This window comes from Phyllostomus discolor, chromosome 1, assembly GCF_004126475.2.
Source record: "Phyllostomus discolor isolate MPI-MPIP mPhyDis1 chromosome 1, mPhyDis1.pri.v3, whole genome shotgun sequence".
Classification (NCBI taxonomy): domain Eukaryota; kingdom Metazoa; phylum Chordata; class Mammalia; order Chiroptera; family Phyllostomidae; genus Phyllostomus; species Phyllostomus discolor.
Window position 1 is genome coordinate 91,533,106 of NC_040903.2, and position 27,093 is coordinate 91,560,198.

The following is a 27,093-nucleotide window of genomic DNA, read 5'->3' on the forward strand; positions in this document are numbered from 1 at the left end:
GGTTGGGCTAAAATGTTGATATTGGGAGCCAGGGTTTTCACTGTGGAAGAAGGTACATACAAATATGGATTGGGAGAGGTTAAAAAGAACCTTGTGGGACAGATGTGAATTGAAAGTTTTGATGTAAACTTGTGATTTAAATGTATATATGTATACATGTGTGTATATTATATATAAGCACATACATACACACATGTAATATGTCTCTCTATGTATATATATGTGTATAGATATAACAATAGATATATAGATATGTATTCTAGCTTTGTCTGCTAACTGAGCCAAGAATCATAGACTCTGTAGAGTAGGGGGGAGATGAACCAATAACATCTTGATTAGTCAGAAAGTAAGAAATATATGTATATATAAAAAGATGAGCACATATCATAGGAACACATGAAACAACTTGAAGGACCCCCTACTGGTAAAAATAACAGTAATTAATTATAAATAATTCAAAATGGTATTCATGAATCTATATGGATAATAGACAAATAAATAGGTAGGCAGATAAATAGATAGTTGGGAGAAAAGGGAGGACTCTTACTTTCAGTAGAATGCTGAGTGTTAATTAATACATGTAGAGGGAGTGTTGGATGTCATAAAAATTAAAATCACCTGTGAGGTCCAGATGAATTAGTATACATCCAGAGAAAATACTCTGAGAAAGGCACATCACACATTTAGTATTCTGTCTGGAAATACATGACCTGAATATAATTATGAAGGAGTACCAACCAAAGAAGGCTTTATTTTTATAAAAGGAGGTACTATATTCTACTGAAGTCTCAATACACAAAGGAGAGCTATAGAAATGTTCCTACATTAAAGGAAAATAAAAGCAATATGTAACCTGAGACTAAATTATGTACTGAAAGGGAAAAATGCTGTAGAGGCATTATTAGATCAACTGATATATTTGGAATATGAATGGGAGATTAGATAACATTATTATATCATTCATAAATTCACTGAAGTTGATAACTGTGTTTCAGATATGTAGAAAATATCCCTACTTTTAGTAAACACATACCAAACTATTTAGGGATAAAGGACCATGACATATATAACTTTTCATTTAATGGTTCTATATATGTGTGTATGTGTGTGCATATATAGAGACAGAAAGGGAAGAATGGACAGAGAGAAAGAGATACAAACAGAGAGAGTGGTCAACCAAAAAAAAAAGCAAATGGCAATGTATGTTAATGATTCTGGGCCACACCCTATCATTTAGAATCTCATATAGAGATGATTTCTTTCAAAAAGTCTATCTGGCATAGTAGGGTATCTAATGCATTGCTATATTAATATATAAAGGATTTTGCTAAAAGGTATATATTTTATGTTTTGATAGGTACCAGATCTTAATTCACCTACATTTTTTTCACTCCATTAAGAAATAAATTGAGCCCTAGTTATTATATTACCGAGAAGGCAGCTTTTAACTCATGAAGTATCAACATGCACAATAGTTCCTCACTGACATATTTTCCCATTCTTTGATAGAGATTCGCACCTGTGAAGTCAACCACCCCAGGTCCTGGCACATATAATGAACCTCGAACTGCTTTCAAATCCTTGAAGAAAACATCAACATTTAAAAATACTCCGTTTGGTCAAAGTGCTGCTCGATTCACACAAGGCTCCAAGGCAGAGAAAATACCAGGTTGTCAATGAATCCACACATTATTGCCTTTTAGTTTTATGTAACTTAATGTTCTTAGCAAGATGGATGCATCAGAGAGTACAGTCTTTTTTGTTCTATGGTTGGTGTTGTCATTTTATGTCTACAATGCTTTTTTAAAAATATTAACTATAAACTAAACACAGATAGATAAAAATACCATAATTTTGGTAAGATTTTAACTTGACATGTCACATATCTTAATTTGTAATTTTCTGTTATTTCCTTTTATTCAGGGAATTTCCTGGTTTTCTCTTGGTAGATACATATATGCACTTTATTATGAAAAAGCCAGCACTTTTTAAAATTTCACTTACTTATTCAACAAATATTAATTGTGTGCCTTCTCTGAATCTGGCACTTTCTGGGTAATATATCAGGGAGTAAAGGAAGTAAAAAAAATCTGGGGAAGACCTTTTTCTTTAAGTGAGAGATTTTATGAAACTTCATATTTCTGAGAGTTTAGGGTCATCTAGCCAAACTCTGATTTTGAACTTTGCCTTCAGGCCATTTTTTGCTCTGAGAGCTTTTTGTTGTATGGAGAGACTGAGAATGAAAACCAGTTTTACTTTCAAACCCAGAAACTCTTGATTCCTTTTTATTTCATATAAACTCTGCTTAAAAACTGAAGTGTTTTAGCTCATGTCTTTCTATCTATACCTTTGCGTACTCAGCTGAAAGCAGCTAGTTGGCACTTTTGATATTCATTTCAGAAATTTCCTTACCTAGAACCTACTAATTTGTTAGGCATTTTCTTCATTATCTCAAGCATTAATTTTGTTACAATTTCTGCCATTATATGATACAAATTATCTTTTCTCCAACCTTCAGTAACATTTCATTACTGCCTTTTAAGCCATCACCAACTGTCTCCTAAGTCTTGAAGTTATTTCAGGTTCTGGCCCCATTGCCTTATCCCAAACCATTGCAACAAGTTTTGCTATGGCGATTTGTTATAGTAATACTGTACTTCTCGTACACAAGTGCGTACTGCTCATGCCGTAGAGAGGTTGAGTCTTATTCTTCTCTCCATCAATCTTGGCTAGCCTGGTGGCTTTCCACAGTGAGTGATAGTCTAGCACTTCTTAGGTGAAATTACATGCTTTGAAGCATAAACTTGTGTCTGTTGAAATAGTTGGTATTGGAGGCCTGAGCCTCTATGTATCAGTCTAACAGTGTCATTCAGATGAGGTTGCACATAGGTGCTTGGCTTTACCATGAATCTGAAATCCAAATTTTTTCTAAATATGAATTTATTGAGTGACCCAACTGCCTTCAAACTGGGTCTTGTTTTCAACTTGATAGTTCAGTGTATGATGAATTAAAGTATTATAAATTCCTCAAGGGTTAGTTTATTTGTAAAGGATAAACTTGAATTATGATTACCTCTAAAATCTCATTCTGCTTCTTATTTTAAGAATCAGTGAGAATGGCCTTCATGGAATTTTGTGCTCCTTTTTTCTTTATGTAGATATTAGAACTCAGTAATGAATTGCAATCAGAGAAAGTTAGAAGGCGCCTCTAAACTGTCTAGCTCTGGGATTTCTGGGTATTCTATGCTTAATGACTGGAAAATTAATATGGAAAACCTCTACTATGAGCAAAATATATGATCAAGATCACTTTTTGAATCAGAAGCTTAATAAAATAGTACCTGATGTACATACCTTGACGTCTCCTATATTTAAGTAGTTAAGCTCACTTATAATGTGTTATGTTATCCTCTTATGCAGGAGAGAGAGAGATCTGAAGTATTTGTCTTTTAAACATCTCAAGTGGTGGCCCAAATAGTTTTCATTACTTTTTCCTAAACATCACTAGTGGAGGAATTTTGGAAAATGGCAGGAATAAACATGTTAGCATTAGATTTTCTGAGAGTTGGCACAATAGAACTTTGGGTAGAGACTTTTGGCGAGTAGACTTTAGAATTGTAATATTTGAAAAACAGAATAATTTATGGGCAACTTCCTTGAAAAAAAAAACCCTATATATATCAGGAGTATAGAGGATTTGATTATAAGAATGATTTGATCACATTTAATCCTGAAGGAAACTAAAGTATTCCAAAGTATCCATTTGTTGACTGTTTCCCACCTACAGTGAGGAAGGAGATGTACCAGAATGTAAATCAGCAATCTCCACAGAAAAAGACTGGTTACAAAATACTTAGTAAAATATTCAGTGTAACATTTAGTTGTAAGCTCCTTTTCTTTTTTCTTTACTTTAGATTGTTGGACAGGCAACAGTCCACAAACCACATTTTAAATAGCACTTTTCTAGTCAATTCATATTATCTTCAAACAAGAACTTGAAACCCAGAAAAACAAGACCTTAAGTGATGTTTCGTAATCTATTCAGATGCAGAGCTCATTTTGTAGAATTCAAATAACATGAGTATGACCAAGTCAAGTGTTCTTTCAAGTACATCATACTGCATTATGATATACTTGCTGCTCACTGGAACTGATTTTTAAAAAAATACTGAATTATAAAACATATACAAATAAGCATTTTTTGATCTGTGGTTGGGAATTCTTATATGTGAAAGACTGGCTTACGTTATACACACACAGATTTTTGACTGTGTGGGGGTCAGTGCCCTTAACCCAGCCAGGCATTGGGTAGGCTGTATTTATTTCAAATTAAATTTTTTTTTCAGTGGCATAAAAGATGCTTGTATTATTTGAATTAAAAGAAAGAAATGTTATTCTCTCAGATTGCCACTATAGAAAAATTTCCTGGTAATAAAAAAAATATGCACTAAAAGCTAAAAGGCACAAAATTAAAATAACTGCCGTGATAGGGAGAGTAGATAATAGATAATTTTTTTCAAATTGATTTTTGGTGCTCTATCAACTTTTCAATACTTTTTGGCATCAGGAATTTCCTTCATTCTTTCTTTGATTGAGGTATAATTTACCCAATAAAAATAATTCATTTTAAGTACAGTTTGATGCATTTTGGTAAATGTATATAGCCAGGTAACTGCCACTGCAATCAAGTTTTGAAACATTGCCATAATTTTTAAAAAGTTCTCTTATGGCCCTTTACAGTTAATCTCTAATTCCCATCCCTGGTTCCAGGCAACTGTTTTAGTGTTATGGTTTTGCATTTTTTAATAGTGGTTCTGTTACAGTTGTCCCAATGTACCCTGCTGCTCTCTACTGTCCCACTAGTCACCTACCCCATGCTCCCATAGTCAATCCCACCCTGTTGTCCATGTCATAGGGTCATTTATAACTGTTCCTAAATTAGCCCCTTTCTCTTCTTTCTTCCTTTATCCCCCTCCCCTCTTCCATCAGGTCCTTGTTGGACTGTTTCTTGTTTCCTTCCTTGCCTCTAGTTCTATTTTGCTCATTTATTTGTTTTGTTCATTAGTTCCCTTTTATAGGTGAGATCGTATGGTATTTTTATTTCACTGCCTGGCTTATTTCACTTAGCATAATGCTTTCCAGGTCCATACATGCTGTCGTGAAGGGCAGGAGCTCCTTCTTTCTTTCTGCTGCATAGTATTCCATTGTGTAAATGTACCGTAGTTTTCTGACCCACTCATTTACTGGTGGTCACTTAAGCTGTTTCCAGCATATGACTATTGTAAATTGTGCTGCTATGAACATTGGGGTGCATAAGTTCTTTTGAGTTGGTGTTTCAGGATTCTTAGAGTATATTACCAGCAGTGGAACTGCTGGGTCAAAAGGCAGTTCCATTTTTAGTTTTTTGAGGAAATTTTCATACTGTTTTCCAAAGTGGCTGTACTAGTCTGATAATTTCATGTAAATGGAATCATCTACTATTCATGATTTTACATCTGTCTTCTTTCACTTAGTATGAGGTTCATTTATGTTGGTGTAGTTATTTTTCCTTTTTATCACGGAGTAGTTTTCCATTGTTTGGGTGGAGCACATTTTGTTTATCTATTCACCAGATGGTGGACATTTGGGTAGTTATTTTTCTCTTGGAAAACTACCCAGGAGTAGGATTTCTGGGTCATATGGTAAGCATATATTTAACTTCATAAAAAGCCGAGAAATTATTTTTCAAAGTGGTATATCATTTTGCATTCTGCTAGTAATATATGGGAGTTCTTTCTAAAAAAATAATTTAAAGTTATTCTTGTTAAAAATTTAAAAGCATATTTATTCTTATATATTATATTCATAATTTTAGGCTCTGGGTTTTATAATATCCTCAACAATACTATCACCGACAACGTTAGCAATAAGCGCTCAAAGAGACAGAGAAAAAGTGCATTCAAGTCTTCTGTTCCTCGGGCTTCCTTCTTGGATCGGAAAGAAAGTTTTATTAGTCGTGTTCGTTGTCAGGTAACGTGGAGAGCAAAATCATTTTCCATATATCTAATACCAATAACTTAGGATTAAAAAATTTTGCATGTGATATACATGCATCATTATTATAAACATAATATATGATTATTATTGAAGTTATTTATATGATAAATTATGGTATAAGAATTAAAATTTAGTACATAGCTGTATTTGCAATTTTTTTTAAAAAAACAGATCTTATCCTTTATGTCTTTGAGTATCTGATATTTACTTCTTTGAATGCTGGTCTTCATCTTAAGATTGCTCTACTGTTCTCTGAGTGTATATTTAGGTCTCTTTAAATGCTTTGCAGCTTTATAATTTTTGTGTAGAAACCTCACATCTTATTAGATTTATTTTTCAGTATATGATGTTTTTACTTGTATTGGAAATGGTACCTTTGAAATATTTGCAGTGTTTAGCTCTCTGTTTTTGGTATAAATAAATATAATAGTCTTTATTAAACATTTGCTTTACCAAATCTTTATTAAAGATTTGCTTTATCCATACTTCTTGCTAAATTAAATGATTGATTTTACTAATGTATTACTAGTTTTTTAAAAATTTGCCTTATTCCATCTGTGAATGGCAGTATTTTTCTTCAATCATTTTGTCTTTTATATATAGAGTTTGCCTTACTGAACATTTTTACCCCAGAACAAAGCTTAAGAATATTCATAGGAATTAAAAAATACTAGCACCCGACAAGGTAAAATTCACAGGATGTCATATACAGTTTTTAAAAAATTAATGGCCATGCAAAGAAGAAGAAAAATACAATCAAGAATGAGGAGAAAAGAAACCAGTAGAAAGAGACCCAGATTGCAATGCAATGCAGCCATTGTGGAAAACAGTATGGAGGTTCCTCAAAAAATAAAAAATAGAACTACAATATAATCCAGCAATCCCACTTCTGGGTATTTATCTGAAGAAATAAAAAACATTAATTTGAAAAGATACATGCCTTCCTATGTTCATGGCAGCATTATTTACAAGAGCCAAAATAAGGAAGCAATAGACAACTAGATAGAGAAGATGTGGTACATGTATAAAATGGAATATTAGTCAGCCATAAAAAGGAATGAAATTTTGCCATTTACAACAATATGGATGGACCTAGAGGATATTATGTGAAATGAAGTAAGTCAGACAGAGAAAGACAAATGCCATGTGATTTCAATGATATGTGGAATCTAAAAACTGAAACAAACAAACAAACAAAGCAGAACTAAACTCATAGATATAGAGAAACAAAACTGATGGTTGCCAGATGGGAGGGGTTTGGGTGACATGGGTATAAAAAGTGGAGGGATTAAGAAGTACAAATTGGCAGTTACAAAATGGACATTGGTATGTAAAGTACAGCATAAAGAATATGCCAATAGTATTTCAATAACTTTGTATGTTATCTGGTGGGTACTGGAGTTATTGTGGGGATTATTTCACAAGTTACATAAATATCTAACAACCATGCTGTATGTCTGAAACTAACAGAATATTAAATGTTAATTTTAATTGAAAAATTTAAAAAGAGACTAAAAATCACACAAATGCTAAAATTAGTGAACAAGGGCATTAAACAGTTATTATAACTAAATTCCATATGTTCAAGAAGGTAGAAGAAAAATTGAGCATATTAAGTAGAGAAATAGCACAAATAAAGACAGGAATTGAAGTTCTAGAGATGGAAATTATAACACTTGAAAAAGAGTACAGTGTGTGATTAATGAAAAGATTAGACAGTTCAGCAGAAAAGATTAATGAACCTGAAGATAGTAATAGAAACTATCTAAAATGAAATACAGTTAGAAAAAAACAAAAAGAAATGAATAAAGTATCAGTGAATCTTGAGACAATTTGAATTGGCCTAATACATGATAATTGGAGTCCTTGAAGGAAATAAAGATCTTGGGGCATGCAAAATATGTTAAGAAAAACTGGCTGAAAAATTTGAAACTTGATGAGTACTAAAACCTCACATATCCATGAAACTAAACAAATACACAGAACAAAAGACATCAAGGAAATTATTCCAAGCTACATTATAATCAAATTGACTTAAAAGGTAAAAAAAAGAAGTATTAAAAGCAGGCAGAGAAAAAGGATATATATAACATTACAAGAGGGACAAAGTTAATAATGACAGTATGTTTCTTGTTGGAAATGAGGAAAGTCAGAAGACAGCAGTGCAACATCTTTAAAGAACTGAAATAAAACAATTATTCAACCCATAATTACAGAGCAGGTTGAAGTACCTTTCAAAAATGAAAACAAAATGAAAACCTTTCAAATATACCAAAGCTGAAAAAATTCACTCTCCAAAGACTTGCAGTATAACAAATGTTTAAGGAAAACCTCCAGGCAGAGAAAAATGTTACCAGATAGAACCTGGGTCTATATAAAATAATTCAGAGTATCAAAGATGATAGTTATGTATATAAATATAAAGTCTTTTGTTGGGTTTCTCATTTCCTTGAAAGCAAAACATCTTACATGTTTTTGATTTGCTGATAATTTACCTTCACAAAAGTTAGAGGAAGGTATGAGAGGACCTCCTATTCTCAACTTCATTTTAATAAGGCAGAGAACTTATTTATGAAATACAAGGGAAGAATCGTTTTACAAATAGTATTCATGTTATACAGTTTAGAATTTTCAGAGTAAAGATTTTGGGCACTGTTAGACCTGTAGAAGGAATTTTGAAAATTTCTGTTTCAAAATGATCAGCAGAAAACAAGAATTGTTTCTAAGATCTGAGACTCTAAGAATAAAACTAGCTTGAAGAATTGATAGGAAGACACTCTCATGAACAAAAATTCTGACTATGCAATTTTGCTACACATTAAACTTTTTAGAGCTCTTTTTAACAGGACACTTTAATGAACATTTATATATTTAAAATTTATTCTTTTTTTATTCCTAAAGAATTTGAGAAAACTTAAAAGAAGGCACATATGGTGAATTAAAAGTAGCAAAAAATTAGAGTAGAAAATATAGATAGAAGAGATATTCTATAGATAGTATATAATAGGAGTTAAGCACTGGGGAAGATCTAACATAGTTGTCAGATAATAAAAAGACATGTACAGAACTTAGAAATATGATGTCTATCCTGCAGTAGGCACTCAGGAAATAATAATATAATACATAAATACAATAGAGAGACATGGAACCATTATCCATTAGGTTTAAAGAGAAGAACAATTTATTGTAAAAAATACTAAAGACTATTAAAATGACTCTGTATAATTTTGGTTTGGCAAAAAAAAATTGCTTAGGAGATATGAGAATATTGCAGGGTTGGGGAGATGATATAGGTGCAGTAGAGCCACTGAATTGTTGAATAGGATTTGCTCTTCCTATCAGTGAAAATGACTTTCAGCCCAGAAAGGATGAAACACACATAGTTTATAGGAAATTGAATCAAAGAATACTTATTGTGGTAATGTGAAAATGCCCTAGTATTTTTAAAGAAGCTTAAAATTTTTTTTTTAGATTTTACTTATTTTTAGAGAGGGAAGGGAGGGAGAAAGAGAGAGAGAGAGAAACATCAATGTGCGGTTGCTGGGGGTCATGGCCTGCAACCCAGGCATGTACCCTGACTAGGAATCAAACCTGCGACACTTTGGTTTACAGCCCACGCTCAATCCACTAAGCTACACCAGCCAGGGCTAAAGAAACTTTTTAAAAAAGTGAAATGTTTTACAAATTTACATGTTATCCTTTTTAAGGATACTAATCTTTGTGTTGTTCCAGTTTTAGTATATATGATACTGAAGTGAGTAACCTAGTGCTTTATGTTAGTTAAAAACTCATGATATAGCTAAAGAACATCTCATTGTAATGAAAAAACAGCTGTAAAATCATTACTGTTAATCTTTGAGATATGCTTCAGGTTCATAGACCTAGTAGGACAATAAAAAATGATAGAAGTTTATTTTATTTAAAAATTATTAAAATTTTACAAAGTGAGATTTGTAAAATCTCACATGAATTTTACTTTCATGAAAAGTGAGCCTTTCATGAATTTTTGGAAAATTTTGAATTGTTGCTGATCAGTAAAGTTTCAGGGTACAAAATCAACATTCAAAAATCAATAGTGTTTTTATACACTAACAACAAACTATTTAAAAGAGAAATTTTGAGGCCCAAGATGGTGCAGAATATGTGGAAGCTACACTCACCTCCTCCCAGGAACAAACTGGACTTACAATGAAAATATAGGACAATCAACATGAATAACTAACTGAAGACTAGCTGAAACAAGAAGTCTTATAACCAAGGATTTATACAAGAAGCCACATTGAGACTGGTAGGAAAGGCAGAGACACAAAAAGGACTGGCCCTCTTTCCAGTAGGATATCTCAGCTGCAAAGTTTCCCCCCTGAGAAGCTAGGGGTTTCAGCTCAAGCTGGGCTCCCCATTCCAGAGCATCAAAGCTTGGAAGAGACACCCACATAATATCTGGCTGTGAAAATCAGCTGGGATTCTGTCTGCCAGGGAGAAACATTGGTCTGTTAGAGACACAGGCACCCTCTTAAATGGGCAACACACAAAAATCTTACAGCCACTCACCCTAGGCTCTGCAGAAGGAGGGCAGAGTGGACTAGATTTGTCTGAGGAGAAACTGGGGCTTGCGGTTCTGCAGAGATTGCTGAGGGGACAGCTTCTGGGAACCCTGCACTGACTCACTCTCCTGCACTACAGGCACCATTTTTCTTGGATAGAGCACTCCCCTCCTTAGGGCATCAGCCTGGGGGAAAGCAATAGCCCCACCTCCTGGACTTCCTATCACCCCACCTGGTGGTGCTCAGACCCTGCTGAGGAGTCAGATGCCTGAACAGGGGTGCAGAGGTCCAGGAAGACATGAGGTATCAGTGAATGAGTTGTGTGTCTTTGAGGTGGGGACCACTCTCCCCACCTTCCCTTAAAATTGACCAATACTTCCCCTCAAGGGAGAACCACTAGCCTCACCTTCCTGAATCCCAGCAACCCTGTCCTGCTGAAATGGGGTTCCTGGCAGAAACTTGGACAGACTTGTGTGGCCCTTGGACAGAGGCAATTTTCCCCTCACTTGACTGACTTCCCCTGATCTGGCCGAAACTTGCTGTGTTTGGGCCTGATGAACTCTGCTGGCCTCACCCTGATGACTTCCAGAGACCCCACCCTACCCCAAAGGTCTGTGGGTATCCCGCTCATGGCAGCTAGACTTGGTGAACCTTGGAACATTTGCTGAGTGGCCTCAGACCCAGGACTGGCACCGAGGTTGAACCTGTATCAATCTGATGAACACTACTTGTTCCTACCTGGTGATTCTCTGGGTGCCTACCTCATGCAACACACACAAAAAGATAAAATAAACAAATTGGGTAACATCAAACTAAAATGTTTTTGCACAGCAAAGGAAACCATGAACAAATTGAAAAGACAATCTACTGAATGGGGGAACATATTTACCAATGATACATTTGATAAGAGGTAAATATCCAAAATTTATAAAGAACTTTTACAACTCAACACTGAAACAAACAAATAAGCAAACAAACAACCCAATTTAAAAATGAGCAAAGGATCTGAATAGACACTTCTCCAGAGGGGACATACAGATGGTCAATAGATAAATAAAAAGGTGTTCAACATCACTGATCATCAGAGAAATGCAAATTAACACCACAATGAGATGTCACTTCACACCTGTCAGAATGGTTATCATCAATGAATCAACAAACAGCAAGTGTTGGTGAGGGCGTGGAGAAAGGGGAACACTAGTGCACTGTTGGTGGGGATGCAGACTGGTGCAGCCACTATGGAAAACAGTACGGAGTTTTCTCAAAAAATTAGAAGTGGAACTACCTTATGACTCAGTGATTCCACTACTGGGAATATATTTGAAGAAACCCAAAACACTAATTTGAGAGAATATATGCATCTCTATGTTCATTGCAGCATTAATTACTATAGCCAAGTTTTTGCAGTAGCCCAACTGCCCATCAGTAGATGAGTGGATAAAAAAACTGTGATACATTTACACAATGAAATACTACTCAGCTATAAAAAGAATATCTTACCATTTGTGACAGCATGTATTGATTTGGAGATTATTAAGCAAAGTGAAATAAGACAGTCAGAGAAAGACAAGTACCATATCATTTGACTCATATGTGGAATTTAATGAACAAATTAAACTAACAAAATAGAATCAGACTCATAGACACAGAGAACAGACTGAATCTTGGGGGAGAGGGTTGAGGAGCTGGGTGAAAAAGGTGAAGGGATTTAGTTTGACAACTACGACAACAACACAAAAAAACACCCAGCTCCATGGTGATTACCGGAGGGGAAGGGGTGGTCGTGGGAGGAGGTAGAAGAGCACAAAGGGGAAATAATGGTGATGGAAGGAAATAATACACAGATGATGTATTATTATAAAATTGAACACCTGAAACATATGTAATTATATTAACCAATGTCACCCTGATAAATTCAATAAAAAATAAAATAAGAAAAAATAAGATTTAGCTTCTTAGGAGGAATTCTTCATGTTTCCAATGTTTTTTTTTTCTCATTTTTTTCTTCTGTTTTCTTGAACACATTAGTTACATTATTTTAAAGTCTTGTCTGCTAACTCCAATGTCTGGATTACCTATCAGTCTGTTATTTTCTGTTATTTTTTTCTCTTGAGTTTTGACCACACGCGTCTGTCTGTTGGCATGTCCCATAGTTTTTAGTGGAATGCCAAATATTATTTATAAAATAAAGACTCTAAATGATTTTAGGATATTCTTCTAAAGGATTTCATACTTTTCTTTGCAATGCAGATAGAAGTCAGATAAGATCAGCTTAATCCAGTTGTGATGGATTGTGGTGATTGTAATTTTACTAGGGTTTAGTTTACCTTTGGTTTGTTTATTTTCTTAAGTGTAGTCTTTTGGGGATTTCAAATAATGTGTTCAAGATCCTTCTCTCTGTTGAGTTCCAAACTCTAATACCACTATTTTTTAGAGTTTTAGCATTATTTTTCCTCTTATCCCCTTGAAAACATCTTATAGAGAAATAGATCAGTGTTCTGTTTCTGGCTTCTCATATCTTCAGTTTTGTCATTCTGGTGCACAAAACCACAGTAAATTTGTTTCTCAGTTCCTTAACAGCAGCCCTCTGCCAGTCCTAAACCCAAACTCTTTCTCTGGTGTCTATTATCAGCAAATGCCCCCAGGGGCAAAACACCTGCAGATTGATAGCTGTCCTCTTCAGAACCTTCCTGTTTTTTGTCTATGGTGACAGCTCATGGGGTTGGTAGCATGCACAACTCCATGAGGCCTTTTTTTTTCAGTATTTTTAATTGTTCAGTTACAGTTTTCCCCATTTTTACTTGATTCTGTAATGGGGTAAAATAGGATTTTGTTACATTTTATCTAGGTTTTATTATTTTTAATTATTTTGGTAAAAATGTTTTTTTTTGCTCAATATCCATTTCTTCCAAAGTCAAAGTCATCCAATGAATAATTCATTACCTGCACTTGTTATTTTCTACTCCTAAACAGTAAAAATTGCAAAATGCTTTTGACCTTCTTTATGTCATAATTTCTAGTACCACATACATGATAATAATAATAAAATCATTACAAAAGTAAATTCTTTCAGTTTCAATAATATAAAACCATGTACAATAATAATGCTGGCTTAGATGTTCTATATTTGAAGGTTTTCATATTTCTAAGATGTGACTATTATTTTTCTTGTTTTGAAAGTGATAGGGTATATCTATTTTCTTTTGAATGATGAGGTACAAATAATAATATAATATTATGAGGGAAAAAGTGGAGCAGTTCTGATTTTAGCATTTAGGGAAGAGAGGCACATAGTTTCAAAGATATAGTATGTGAAGGATGGAATTTTTTGGTAGATTAATACTAATAAAAATGAACAAAGAAAAAGATATCTATTCTACTAGGCTTCAATTCTGAAGTATTAAATATGAATATCAAATTCTGAAAAAAAACAGTGATGTGTGTAAAAAGGGAAAATAAATTCTCATCCCTTTTGTATACACAAAGATTGTTGCTGCCGGTTATAGTTTAAATTATTAAATGAATACAAAGAGCTAAATTGTATGATAAATTGGAAACAGTATCATATTACAAAAATTATGTTGTATAATTACTAATGAAATTTTGATTACCAGCTTCCTCTAAACTATTAATTTACATATTCAATCCATATAAAGAATTGTAGTATTTAAGAGAAGAGAGATCATTTTGCTTAGAAAATTTATTAATTAGGGATTTTTACCTAATCAACTTAAATAGTTATTATTATAACATTTTATTTTATGTATTAATAATTAACAAATAATACTATATTAGTATCCAGATATCTTATATAGTATTGAGGTTACAACCTGTTGGCTATGAAACAGGACAAGAATTGATGTCTGCATTTGACATTAGAATACAATAATAATTTGCTCTTAGTATGTTTAAACAATGTATTATATAAATATTCAGCTTACTTTCTTAGAGGTTCACATAATACGCTCTTTTTCTACTTTAATATCTCATTAATTTAAAGTCTTTTACTTTTATATCCCATTTAATTTTTTCTTTTTTAATGAATGTATGCCCTTATCTAAAGACAGGGCAATATTGATGAGTTTCATTGCAAATGTTTCTTATAGTGCCACCTGAATTGATAAGTATAAATGATATACTCCTTTTTACCTTCTTTGAACATAGTTTTTCAAATTCACATGCTGGTGGAATTTCTGATGAATTACCTAACTTGACTCATCAATGTGTTGCTCTCTTGTCAAGGACAGAAAGAACTACTACATTATCCAGTATGATAAGAAAACTTCTCTATAACCAAACTTATTTGTAATCTAGCAATCATTGAGGAGAACATTGTAGAGAGGTATCTGGGAGCCTGTTGTAACATCTTTGGCTAGTATGGTACATCCAAATTTTCATAGTTCAGAATTCTTGAAGTTAAGCTGGTGTCTAACACTGTTCTGGGGGAGTACTACATAGAACATCTACATACTACATAGAACAAATACTACATAGAACATCTTCTGTAGAGTTAGAGAACATTCATTCCTAGAACAATTAGGAAAACTGAACTTGTGTTATATGTGAAGTGGGAGATTTACTTTAGGTTCAACTCAGTTTACTCATAAGTGTAATTATTTTCTCTTTTCAATTTGAATCTATCTTGAAACCTTAGATTCTTCAGTGATATTTTTATCCTCATTAATCTGCATTTTTAGCTGTCTTAATATGATTTTTTAAAACTAAATATTCATTTTTTTACATAATACTGAATAAGTTGAAATAAGTAAAACCAATGAAATTTAAAAATCAGTATTCAACTTTTATTCAGATTAAATTTCCTAAAAGATGAAAGTGAAAATTACAGTTAAAAAGTTAGACTTCTGTGTATAGGTAATGTTAAAATGAATTTTTACAGAAATTGTACTATCATTGTACAGTATCAACTAGGTTTTAAAATGTAGCCAATGAACTATAGGAGATGGTTCTGCATGGCATGGGCCCAGTTCCCACTCGGAGATACACAGGACTCATGCCCATAGATAGGTTTTCCTGTGGTGAATCAGGCTTGCACTGTACCTAGACTACTATGAGACTTGCTTTTGCTGAAACTTCCTCACCCTTAATTGAGGCAGCAAACATTTACTGCAAAGTAACTTCCAAAAATCCATGATAAACCTTCCAAGGATGAGTGTAATGGTTGGTTTCAACCACTTTTCCCTTTTCATTTGCAAATATCCCTCTTCTGTGATATATGTGATTAGCAGCATTCTCTCCTTTGTTTTCTGTAAAAGGTAACCACCTAAAGCGAGCCTGTGCATAGTAAATGAGGACCTTCATGTAATGTGCCCAGAAAAACAATAAAAGCCTACTGAGGCAAGGGCTGAGGGTTTTTTTCTCTCCTCTTCAGAGAGAAGCCACCAGCCCTTTTCCTCTACAGGATTTGATAGCCCATGTAAATTTCTTTTGTCTCAGCTACAGCACCATGGACCCCATGAACTGGGGTCCACAACAATGAACCAAAGAAGTAGCACTACTTGTTAAAATAAAATTCTACCCAGTGCACAGTGCCAAAAATTGATTTCAACTGTTTTCAATGGTGAAATAACTGGTGCAAGATTAGGAGAAACTAATTTAAAGAAAATACATATAAAATGCTAGTTAAATTAATATAGCTTTGGGATGGTGGTGAGATAGGTGGGAGTGGGGTCCACTTCTCCCTTAGCACAGGTGAAACACCTAGCCAACCTACTGAGGAACAGAGTGAACAGTCAACAGTACCTCAGCATAGTGAAGATAAGAGATCAAAAATTGTAAAGGATATTGAAAAAAACAGATGCATCCCTCCTAGATCTTAGCCCACTTCACAGTTTCCTGAACTCTATTACTATAGTGGTTAACTCTATTCTCTCACACACTACACCTATTTACTATCCTTTACTTTCACCTTACCTCAGAATCTGAACTCCTACAACCTCACTGCTTTCTAGATCCAACTCACAATCCCTACCCCTCATCAAGAGTCTTATCTTCTTTCCACCCTTTCTAAAAAGAGGCTAGTTGGGTGAAATATGACAGTTAACATTATACATATCCAAAGGATCTCCTAACTCTTTTCTATGGGCTGGTACTATAAATATAGAATACTTTCTTACTATTTTAAACCATTTTGCCTTCCCCCTCCAACTGATCACAAAAAGAGTAGGTTGAAGCTGTAAACACCAGGATACCTGCTGGAAGAGGAAACCCACCAACAAAGGAACCACCAACAGATAACAACAGAAGAAGATGAAGGAGGGAGTGGAAGCCACACCAACCTCAATCCAGGACCTATCTGGAAATATATCTAAATAGTGGAGAAATTACTCAGAACAAACAACTGAACAAGAGCAAGAAAGAATCCTCAAAATCTTGTATACATAGAAGAACCAGCTTCAACACAATCTGCCCACACTTACACAACAGAATACAAGAAATGGTGGACAGAGTGACCCTCAGTTAACCAGCTGGAGGGAAGGACAGACCAAAGAAAGAAACAACAACAATAAAATCACAAAGACATACACAGAGCCCAACACCAGTGAGCTCAGGAGATCAAGGAGACGGAACCACTGAATCTCACAGGTCTTCTACCATAGAAGTTCACATCATAGACCCAGGGAGCCAGAACTGATCCATTTAAGAAGCAGAGGCTAAGAAGAAGAGTCTCACAAACAATGGGGAGACAAAGAAACAATCCCCAAATAAAAGGAAAGGAGGAAGTCTCAGAAAGAATGCTAAATGAAATAGAGACAACTCAACTATCAGATATGGAGTTCAAAGCAGTGGTTATAAGGAAGCTCAATGAGCTCACAGAGAATTACCAAAACTACAGGGAAACTACAATGAACTCACTGCAAACTATATCAACATGAAAAAGGAACAGAAACACTCAACAAGGGCTAAGACGAAATGAAGGATACAATTCCTGAATTGAAGAACACAGTAGAAGGAATCAAAAGCAGGCTCGATGAAGCAGAGGATTGGATCAGTGAGCTAGGGGACTAGGTAGAAAAAAGCACCCAGAATGATCAAGAAAAGCAAAAGAGACTCAGAAAGAATGAAGAGGGGTTAAGGGAAATGCAGGACAACATGAAATGTAATAATAGGGATACCAGAAAGAGAAGAAGAAGAGCAAGGAATAGAAAACCTGTTTGAAAAAGTCACTAATTTGATGAGAGAAAAAAATCACACAAATCCAGGAACCACAGAGAGTCCCAATCAAGAGGAACCCAAAGAGGCCCACTTCAAGACACATCATAATTAAAATAGCAAAATTCCAAGACAAAGAGAGAATCTTAAAGGCAGCAAGAGAGAAAAAGAAAGTAACATACAAGGGAGCCCCAATAAGGCTGGCAGCTAACTTCTCAATGGAAACACTCAAGCCAGAAAGGAATGGCAAGAAATGTTCCAAGTAATGAGACCTAGAGGCCTGCAACCAAGACTACTTTATCCAGCAAGGTTCTCAATTAAAATGGAAGGCCAAATAAGGAACTTCCCAGACAAAAGAAGCCTGAAAGAATACATCTCCTCCAAACCAGTTCTGCAAGATATGCTAAAGGGTTTGCTTTAAGACCAGGAAGAAAAACAGTGAGAGAGAGGAACACAGGTACAAAAAATGGCAATGAATAAGTACCTATCAATAATAACCTTAAACATAAATGGATTAAATGCCCCAATCAAAAGACACAGAGTAGTGGAATGGATAAGAAATCATGACCCACACATTTGCTGCCTACAGGAGATCAATGTCAGAACAAAAGACCTACACAGATTGAAAGTGAAAGGTTGGAAACAAATATTCCAAGCAAATGGACACACACAAAAAAGTTGGGGTAGCAATACTCAATTCAGGCAAAATAGATTTCAAAAAAAGAGCCATAAAAAGAGACCCAGAAGGTCACTTCATAACATTCAATGGAAGAATCCATCAAGAAGACATAAACATAGTAAATATATATGCACCCAACATAGGAGCATGTATTCCCAAATACATAAAGAAAATCTTGGAGAACTTTAAGAAAGATATCAACAGGAACACAATTACAGTAGGGGATTTTAACACCCCACTGTCAAAAATGGACAGATCTTCCAAACAAAATATCAACAAAGAAATTGTGGCATAGAACAATGTCTTAGATCAAATGGACTTAACTGATGTATATAGAGTCTTTCATCCCAAAGAAGCAAAATACACATTCTTTTCAAGTGCACATGGAACAGTTTCAAAGAGAGACTACATGAAAGGTCAAAAAACAAAACTCAACAAACTCAAGAAAATTGAAATCATAATGAGCATTTTCTCTGATCACAAGGGACTGAAACTAGAAACCAACCTCAAGGAAAATACTCAGAAACACTCAAACTCATGGAGATTGAATAGTAGACTATTAAACAATGAATGGGTCAAGAAGGAGATCAAGGAGGAAATAAAAAAGTTCCTGGAAACAAATGAAAATGAACTCATGACAGCCCAAAACTTACAGGACACAGTCCTGAGAGGGAAGTTTTTTAGGTCTACCTAAAAAAACAGAAACATTTCAAATAAACGATCTAACCCTATGCCTACAAGAATTTGAGGAACAACAACAAAGACAACCCAGAGTAAGTAGAAGGAAGAGAATAACCAAGATCAGAACAGAATTAAATGACATAGAGACTAAAAGAACTAAGGATCAATGAATCCAGGAACTGGTTCTTTGAAAAGATAAACAAAATCAACAAACCTTTAAGCATGCTCATCAAGAGAAAAAGAGAGGACCCAAATAAACACAATCAGGAGTGAAAGAGGAGAGATTACAACTGATACCACAGAAGTACAGAAGATTGTAAGAAATTACTACAATAAAGTACATGCCAAAAAATTTGAAAACCTAGATGAAATGGACAAATTTCTAGAAAAATATAATCTTCCAAAACTGAATGAAGAAGAAGCAGAAAGCCTGAACAGACCAATAACACCTGATGGAATTCAAGCAGTAATTAAAAAGCCTCCAACACACAAAAGCCCTGGGCCACATGGTTTCTCAGAAGAATTTTACAAAGCTTTTAAGGGAGAGCTAACCCCCATCCTCCACAGATTATTTCAAGAAATCCAAGAACATGGAAAAATCCCAAACTCTTTTTATGAAGCCAACATCATCCTAATCCCAAAACCAGATAAAGACAGAACAAAGAAAGAAAACTTCAGGCCAACATTGCTCATGAACATAGATGATAAAATCCTCAAAAAAATATTGGCAAACCACCTTCAACAATACATTAAAAAGATCATACACTGTGACCAAGTGGGATGCATCCCAGGGATGCAAGGATGGTACAATATTTGCAAATCAATACACATAATGCACCACATAAATAAAATGAGAGACAAAAATTACATAATCATATAAATAGATGTGGAAAAAGCATTTGATAAGGTACAGCAACCATTTATGATAACAACACTCAGCAAAGTGGGAATAGAGGGAGCATTCCTCAACATAATAAAGGCAATATATGAGAGACTTACAGCCAATGTCATACTCAATGGAAAAAAACTTAGAGCTTTCACACTAAGATCAGGAACAAGAGAAGGATGCCCACTTTCACAACTCCTATTCAACATAGTACTGGAAGTCCTCGCCACAGCAATCAGACAAGAAAAAGAAATAAAAGGCATCCAAATTGGAAAGGAGGAAACAAGACTGTCATTGTTTGCAAATGACATGATAGTGTGCATAGAAAATCCTATAGACTCCACCAAAAAACTACTCAACCTAATAAATGAATTTGGCAAAACAGTGGAATACAAAGTCAATATCCAGAAATCAAAGGCATTTTTGTACACCAACAATGAAATATCAGAAACAGAAATCAGGAAAAAAATTCCATTTGATATGGCAACAAAAAAAATAGAGTACCTAGGAATAAACCTAAACAAGGAGGTAAAAGACCTGTACTCAGAAAACTATGCAGCACTGAAGAAAGAAATTAAGGAAGACACAGACAAATGGAAACATGTACCGTAATCATGGATTAGAAGAATTAACATTCTCAAAATGTCCATACTACCCAAAGTAATTTGTAGATTCAATGCAATCTCTATTAGAGTACCCATGACATATTTCACAGATATAGAACAAACACTTCAGAAATTTATATGGAACCATAAATGACCCTGAATAGCTGCAGCAATTTTGAGAAAGAAGAACAAAGTAGGAGGGATCACAAAACCTGATATCAAACTGCATTACAAGGCCACTGTAATCAAAACAGCCTGGTATTGACATAAAAACAGGCATATAAACCAATGGAACAGAACAGAAAGCCCAAAAATAAACCCAATTCTCTATGGTCAATTAATATTTGACAAAGGGGAAAGAAGCATAAAATGGAGTTAAAATACCCTCTTCAACAAATGGTGTTAGGAGATCTGGACAGCTACATGCAAAAAAATGAAACTATCACCAACTTACACCATACACAGAAATAAATTCAAGGTGGATAAAAGACTTAATGTAGGTTATAACACCATAAACATCCTAGATGAAAACATTGGCAGGGAAATCTCAGACATTCCACCTAACAACATCTTCACTGATATGTCCCCTAAAGCAAGGGACATAAAAGAAAGAATAAACAAATGGGACCTCATCAAATGAAAAAGCTTCTGCATGGCTAAAGTAAATAGCATTAAAATGAAAAGACAACCAACTACTTGGGAAAACATGATACCTCGGACAAAAGTTTGATCTCCAAAATATATAAATAACTCACACGACTCTACTCTAGGAAAGCGAAAAACCCAATTAAAAAACGGGCAAAAGACTTGAACAGACACTTCTCCAAGGAGGATATACAGAGAGCCCAGAGACATATGAAAAGATGCTTGGCATCACTAGCTATCAGAGAGATGCAAATGAAAACCACAATGAGATACCACTTCACACTTGCAGAATGGCCAACATAAACAAATGAACAAACAAGTGGTGGAGAGGATGTGGAGAAAAGGGAACCCTGGTGCACTGTTGGTGGGAATGCAGACTGGTGCAACCACTATGGAATACAGTATGGAATTTCCTCAGAAAACTAAAAATGGAACTGCCTTTTGACCCAGCAATTCCACTACTGGGATTATACCCTAAGAGCCCTGAAACACCAATCCAAAAGAACCTATGCACCCCAATGTTCATAGCAGCACAATTTACAATAGCCAAGAGCTGGAAGCAACCTAAGTGCCCATCAGCAAATGAGTGGATCAGAAAACTATGATACATTTACACAATGGAATACTAAGCAGCAGAAAGAAAGAAGGAGCTCCTATCCTTTGTGACAGCATGTATGGACCTGGAGAGCATTATGCTAAGTGAAATAAGCCAGGTGGTGAGGGACAAATACCACATTATCTCACCTTCACCTGGAACATAATCAACAAAAGAAAAAAGCAAACAAAATATAATCAGAGTCACTGAAATTAAGAAAAACCTAACAATAGCCAGAGGGGAGGGTTGAAGGGACAGTGGGGAAAAGGGTTTTCAGGAACTACTGTAAAGAGTACATGGACAAAACCAAGGGGGAGGGTGGAAGCAAGGGAGGGAGGAGGGTTTGGACAGTGTGGGAGGAAGGGGTGGGGAGAAAATACAGACAACTGTAATTGAACAACAATAAAATAAGTTAAATAAATAAATTCTTAAAGGAGAAAAATATAGCTTTGAATGTCTAGGAAATCATAGGAATTAGATCAATTTGATGTCAGCCAATTAGGAATGGATTTATTTATTTTTTTTCTGAGACATCAGTGGACAGAATCTAAAAGATAGGGTCAAAGTTAGCATCAGGTTCCGTGAGTTATTTTTTTGTAGCTATAAGTTCAAAGGAATTTAAAATTATCTGACATGTTTCTTGACATGTCAGAGATTCCCATAATTGTTAAATAAATGTGTTTTTTAATATCTTATTTTTTCCTCTTGAGGAATTGTATGGTTGTGTTGTATTTCTCAAATTCACACACCTTAGAACCCATTCTGAAGTATGTCATAAGTAATTTATTAGTAATATAAAGCTTTTAAGCTTGGGAATATTTGGTATTCATTCATGGTTACTTCTACCATAATGTAATGGATATTAGGAAAACACAATGAAACCCCTGTGGGTACCCATAGTGGGAATGCATATGTGTATGTTACAGTTTATGTCTGCAGTGAGAAAGATTGTGGAGATCTGCTTTAAAGGAATGAGTTAAAGGGATGAGTTGCTCTACTAATTATTGCTAATTCACACTTTTCTCTTTTAACTTTGTCTTTAGCTAGATATGGAAACTGTTTTTTGGTATTGTGTTCTTGTTTTTTGTTTTTTTTTTTTCTTGGCATGAAACACTTGCAATTAAAAGTGTTGGGTGAGACTCTGCTTACCCAAGAAGCAAAATAGTTTAGTCACACAGAATATTTGGTTGTTGAATCCCTTCTGCAAATGAAAATAACTTTCAAGCATGTGGGTATATGGAATATATCCAATAAAAATCCAAATTATGGATCTCAGATCCAAACTGGTGTCAACCTTATGCAATAATGAAATTAATTTTATAATTTTCAGTCAAATAAAAATATTAGAAAAATTAATCCCTACTTACTTAAAATTTATATATATAGATATGCTGCCATTTTAAAGGAGGACATATAGTTTAATTTTCAACATTTTACATAAAAGTTTTACATAAAAATATTTAAAAATGCTGACTTCTCTTTTTATATAAAATGTAGAGCACACATGCTCAACTCCCCTCCTTTTACAAATTCCCAGTGAGCGAAATAAAAATTTACAACATAAGCATTAGTTGAATATAAAAAGACAAAGAGATTGAAAATATGATAAATGATGGCTAAACACAAGCCAAACATCTGTTTACTAGGCATTGCAGAAGCAGAATGCTTACATAGAGGTTGGGAGTGTTTGATTAAAAAACATTGTATCCTGAACTGAATAAAGACATAAACTTTCAATTAGAAGAGCTCAACAAAATACCAAGGAGAATGAACTTTAAAAGACATACTTTTCCACATTCTTTTGCATTTTCAGAAGCCTGGAAGTAAAGAAAATACCCTGGAAGCTTAAAAAGAGAAAAGTAATAGGATCACCTACAAAGTGATGAGGAATATCACTGATATCAATACTTTCTTCACAGCATTCATATATTAGAGCTATGGGATGATGGAATGATGTCTTCTCAAATTTCTGAGAGAAATTTTTTTTGCCTCTATCCAACATTTTAATTAAACAAATCAAGAAAATAATTTTCTGACATGAAGGAGCTCAGAACATTTCATACTTCTACACCCACCTAGGTGAAGATGTTCTAGCAAAATGGAAAAAAGGGAAACAAGAAAAAGGTATCATAAACCTAGAGAAGAATAGAAACTGAAGATTTCCTAGATGAAGTAAAGAAAAGTGAAAACAAATGAATAAAGATAGCATATTTTTGCTCATGCTTTAGACATCCTTCCAGAGTTAGGGGTTTGGTGACAGAATTTCACTTCTCTGTGTGTTTGGCCACACTTGTTGGTTCACTAGAGAATAATCATGATATGCTAGCTTTGTTTTAATATTATTGATTGATTTTAAATAAAGCTATGCAATTTGCAGGTGACTTAATTATAATATAAAAATATAAATATTAGAAACCTTAATGTCAATAATAAAATAATAGAACCAAGAGGTGAAAGTTTGCAAGGCAGTAACATGTATCAAATTTCTTATTTCATCATCCAGAGTCAACAGATGTCAAAAAATTAAGAAATGACAGTGTAAGACTTTATGTTAAATTTGTAATGGTTAATACAAAAAAACCTCTAAAGCCCCAAATACCTTTACATGAAATTACAGTTGACCTTTGGACAACACTTTCAATTGTGTGGACTCACTTGTATACAGACTTATTTTTAGTAACTGCCACTGTTGTTGATTCCTGGCTGGGAGTTCATGGATATAGAGGTTCAAACAAATGTGTTGATTTATGCCATTCTCTGTTGGGAACTTGAGAATTGGTGGGTTTGGGTGTCTGTAGGGGTCCTGGAACCAATCCCCTGCAGTAAGCAAGAGAAAACTGGGTTTTGGGGAATCAAAGTTATATGAAGATTTTTCAATTGTGAGGAGGGGTCAACATCCCTAACCCCCATGTTATTTATGGGTCAACTGTATTTCTGGGAACGGAATCAGGGAGAGATCAAGGACAACTTTGACTGCTTATTTTAGACTCTAATATGATTTGATTTTTATTTATGATGTAAAGATATTCTTTTAAGATAAAAATAGTACTCATGATCCATTTTAGATCAGATATAAACAAAACATATTCATGAATGCTTCTAAGAATTAGAAAGGAGTACACAAGCTAAATAAAGACTAAATTAAGGAAGGACCAAGAGTGACAAGTAGAGAATTGAAGCTAACTTTCACCCTGAGGATATCTGACAAACTAAATGACTTTGATTTTTTAAAATAAACTCAGAGGCCTCCAGAGAATGAAATAAACCCTAAGACTCTCATGGTGGGTGTTCTCAAAGAAGTTTCATTAGTACAATTAAAGCTCCAAAGAGCAACATATGCATGTTAAGAGTGAGATGCTAGTGTCTCAGGATCTCAAAGGAAAGATTACTTGGGCCTGTGACACAGACCCTTGGGGACCTGAATATAGAAAAAAAATCCCTGTATTAGAGATGGATTTCAGCAGAACTACTCCACAAGAATCAAAGTTATTCTGACAAGAGCTATATTGTTACCCTCAATCTTTCTTTCCTTATAATTTCTTACGAGAATATTCGTACACTTCTTAGGTTTCTGCATAGTTTTTATTTTGTTGGTTGGCTAATTTGCTTGTCAAATAATATCATTCACATAACCTTTGAGGGAGGATAGCACAATAAAATGAATTTTCTTACTCTGGGACCATCAGTGTAAGTAAAGGGTTTTAGGTAAGTGATTTCTGACATACTGGAAAGTGAATTGGTCACAGTGCACTTACATACTTCCTATACTTGTGTTCCATTATAAAGTCTCTATACATTTTTATTTCATTGCCTAACCTCAATCTTTATCTAAGCAGAGAAAGAAGACTGATGGCTACCGCTGAGCGAGACATGCCGTGTAAGTCAGCTCCCAGCAGCCTGCTTTTTGCCTGTGGGTGGTTTTGCCTGTCGGGACTTCTACATGGTGAGAGGGCTGCAATTCTGCAGTTTAGATGCCAGTTTTGATTGTCCTACACAAGTCTCAGAAATAAATAATAACTTTACAAATAAATCATTTTGTTTTTACTTTTTGTTTGACAAAAATTTTTATACTTTCATGTATTTTGAGAATGAAGTTTGTCATTTCTTTGAAGGTGTCATGATATGACTTGGGTGGTGGGTACCCACTGCATTATACAGACCACGTAGCTCAGAAACATACAGTTCAAACCTGTGTAATCTTATCAGCCAAAGTCAACCCATTAAATCTAATAAAATAAAAAGAGAAAGTTTATTTAAAAAATAAGCCATTAACTGAAAATAAAATAAAATGAACAACAGCAAAATGCCTCATATTCTACATAATCTTTGAGATTTAAATTATGCTACCTTTGTGGCATCCATCCCAATCTGATTCTTACATTTTATATCAACCTGTTGTTGTTTTGTGGCTTGTGTGGGGAGTAAAAGAGAGAAAATAGTGTTTAAAGCAATGTGCAGATGACTAGTGAAGATCTTAGCTCCGTCGTTGAAGTCTTTGATGCCAGCATGACTGCACATGCAGCCCTGCGTGGTGTGATAACGGCATCGATACCATTAAAGCCCCTTCTCATAGTCAGTTTGTGATTAATAAAACAAGACATTCAGATACTGACTTCAAATGTCTAATTATCTTGCTCAGATGCACACAGATGCACATATTCATGAGGAGTAAACCTTGTTTCAGTATATTTACATGTTTAAGAATTCATATCTCTTTTCAAAATTACCTCCACTGAGGCAGGCTGCAATACTGGATTCATTTACAAAACCTAATCTCACTGATATGGTTAACACACATAATGTGAGCAATTCAGAATATTACACTGTTGAGTATCTGATCATCATTATTATACAAAAGTATATAAAATGGTCTTTCTGTTAGCATTTTAAAAGGATAAACAGTAGTTCCATTGTATTATTACTAATGTCTAGGGGAAAAGACATTTTCTATCACATAAATTTAAAAAGTAGTTACTAAGTAACATTATATTAGTAGCATCATGGTAAGTACATAGGGAACACATACGGGAAACTCTTACAAATTCATATTATTAAAAATGACATTGGTGAAAGAGAAGAAAAAAGAAAGAAGATCACTGAACAATAATAAAGTAATTTTTTAAAAAGAAAGAAGATCAGAGATGTGAGAAGTATGAAGAAGTGAGATAATGGGAAAAGGTCTCATATTGTAAAGTTTGAGAGGGTACAGAGTAAAAAACTAAAGCAGAAGCATGTTGGAAAACTGGCAGCCA

General features: G+C 34.4%; 1 protein-coding gene across 1 annotated transcript in view; it reads left to right on the top strand.

The window, feature by feature from the left end:
- The window catches only part of STPG2 (sperm tail PG-rich repeat containing 2), a 175,675-nt gene that overhangs the window by 106,775 nt on the left and 41,807 nt on the right, over positions 1-27,093 (top strand). Inside the window, 4 exon segments of the mRNA XM_028506247.2 lie at positions 1,510-1,669; positions 5,855-6,009; positions 7,628-7,722; positions 14,745-14,848. Coding sequence (XP_028362048.1) covers positions 1,510-1,669; positions 5,855-6,009; positions 7,628-7,722; positions 14,745-14,848 — 514 coding nt within the window.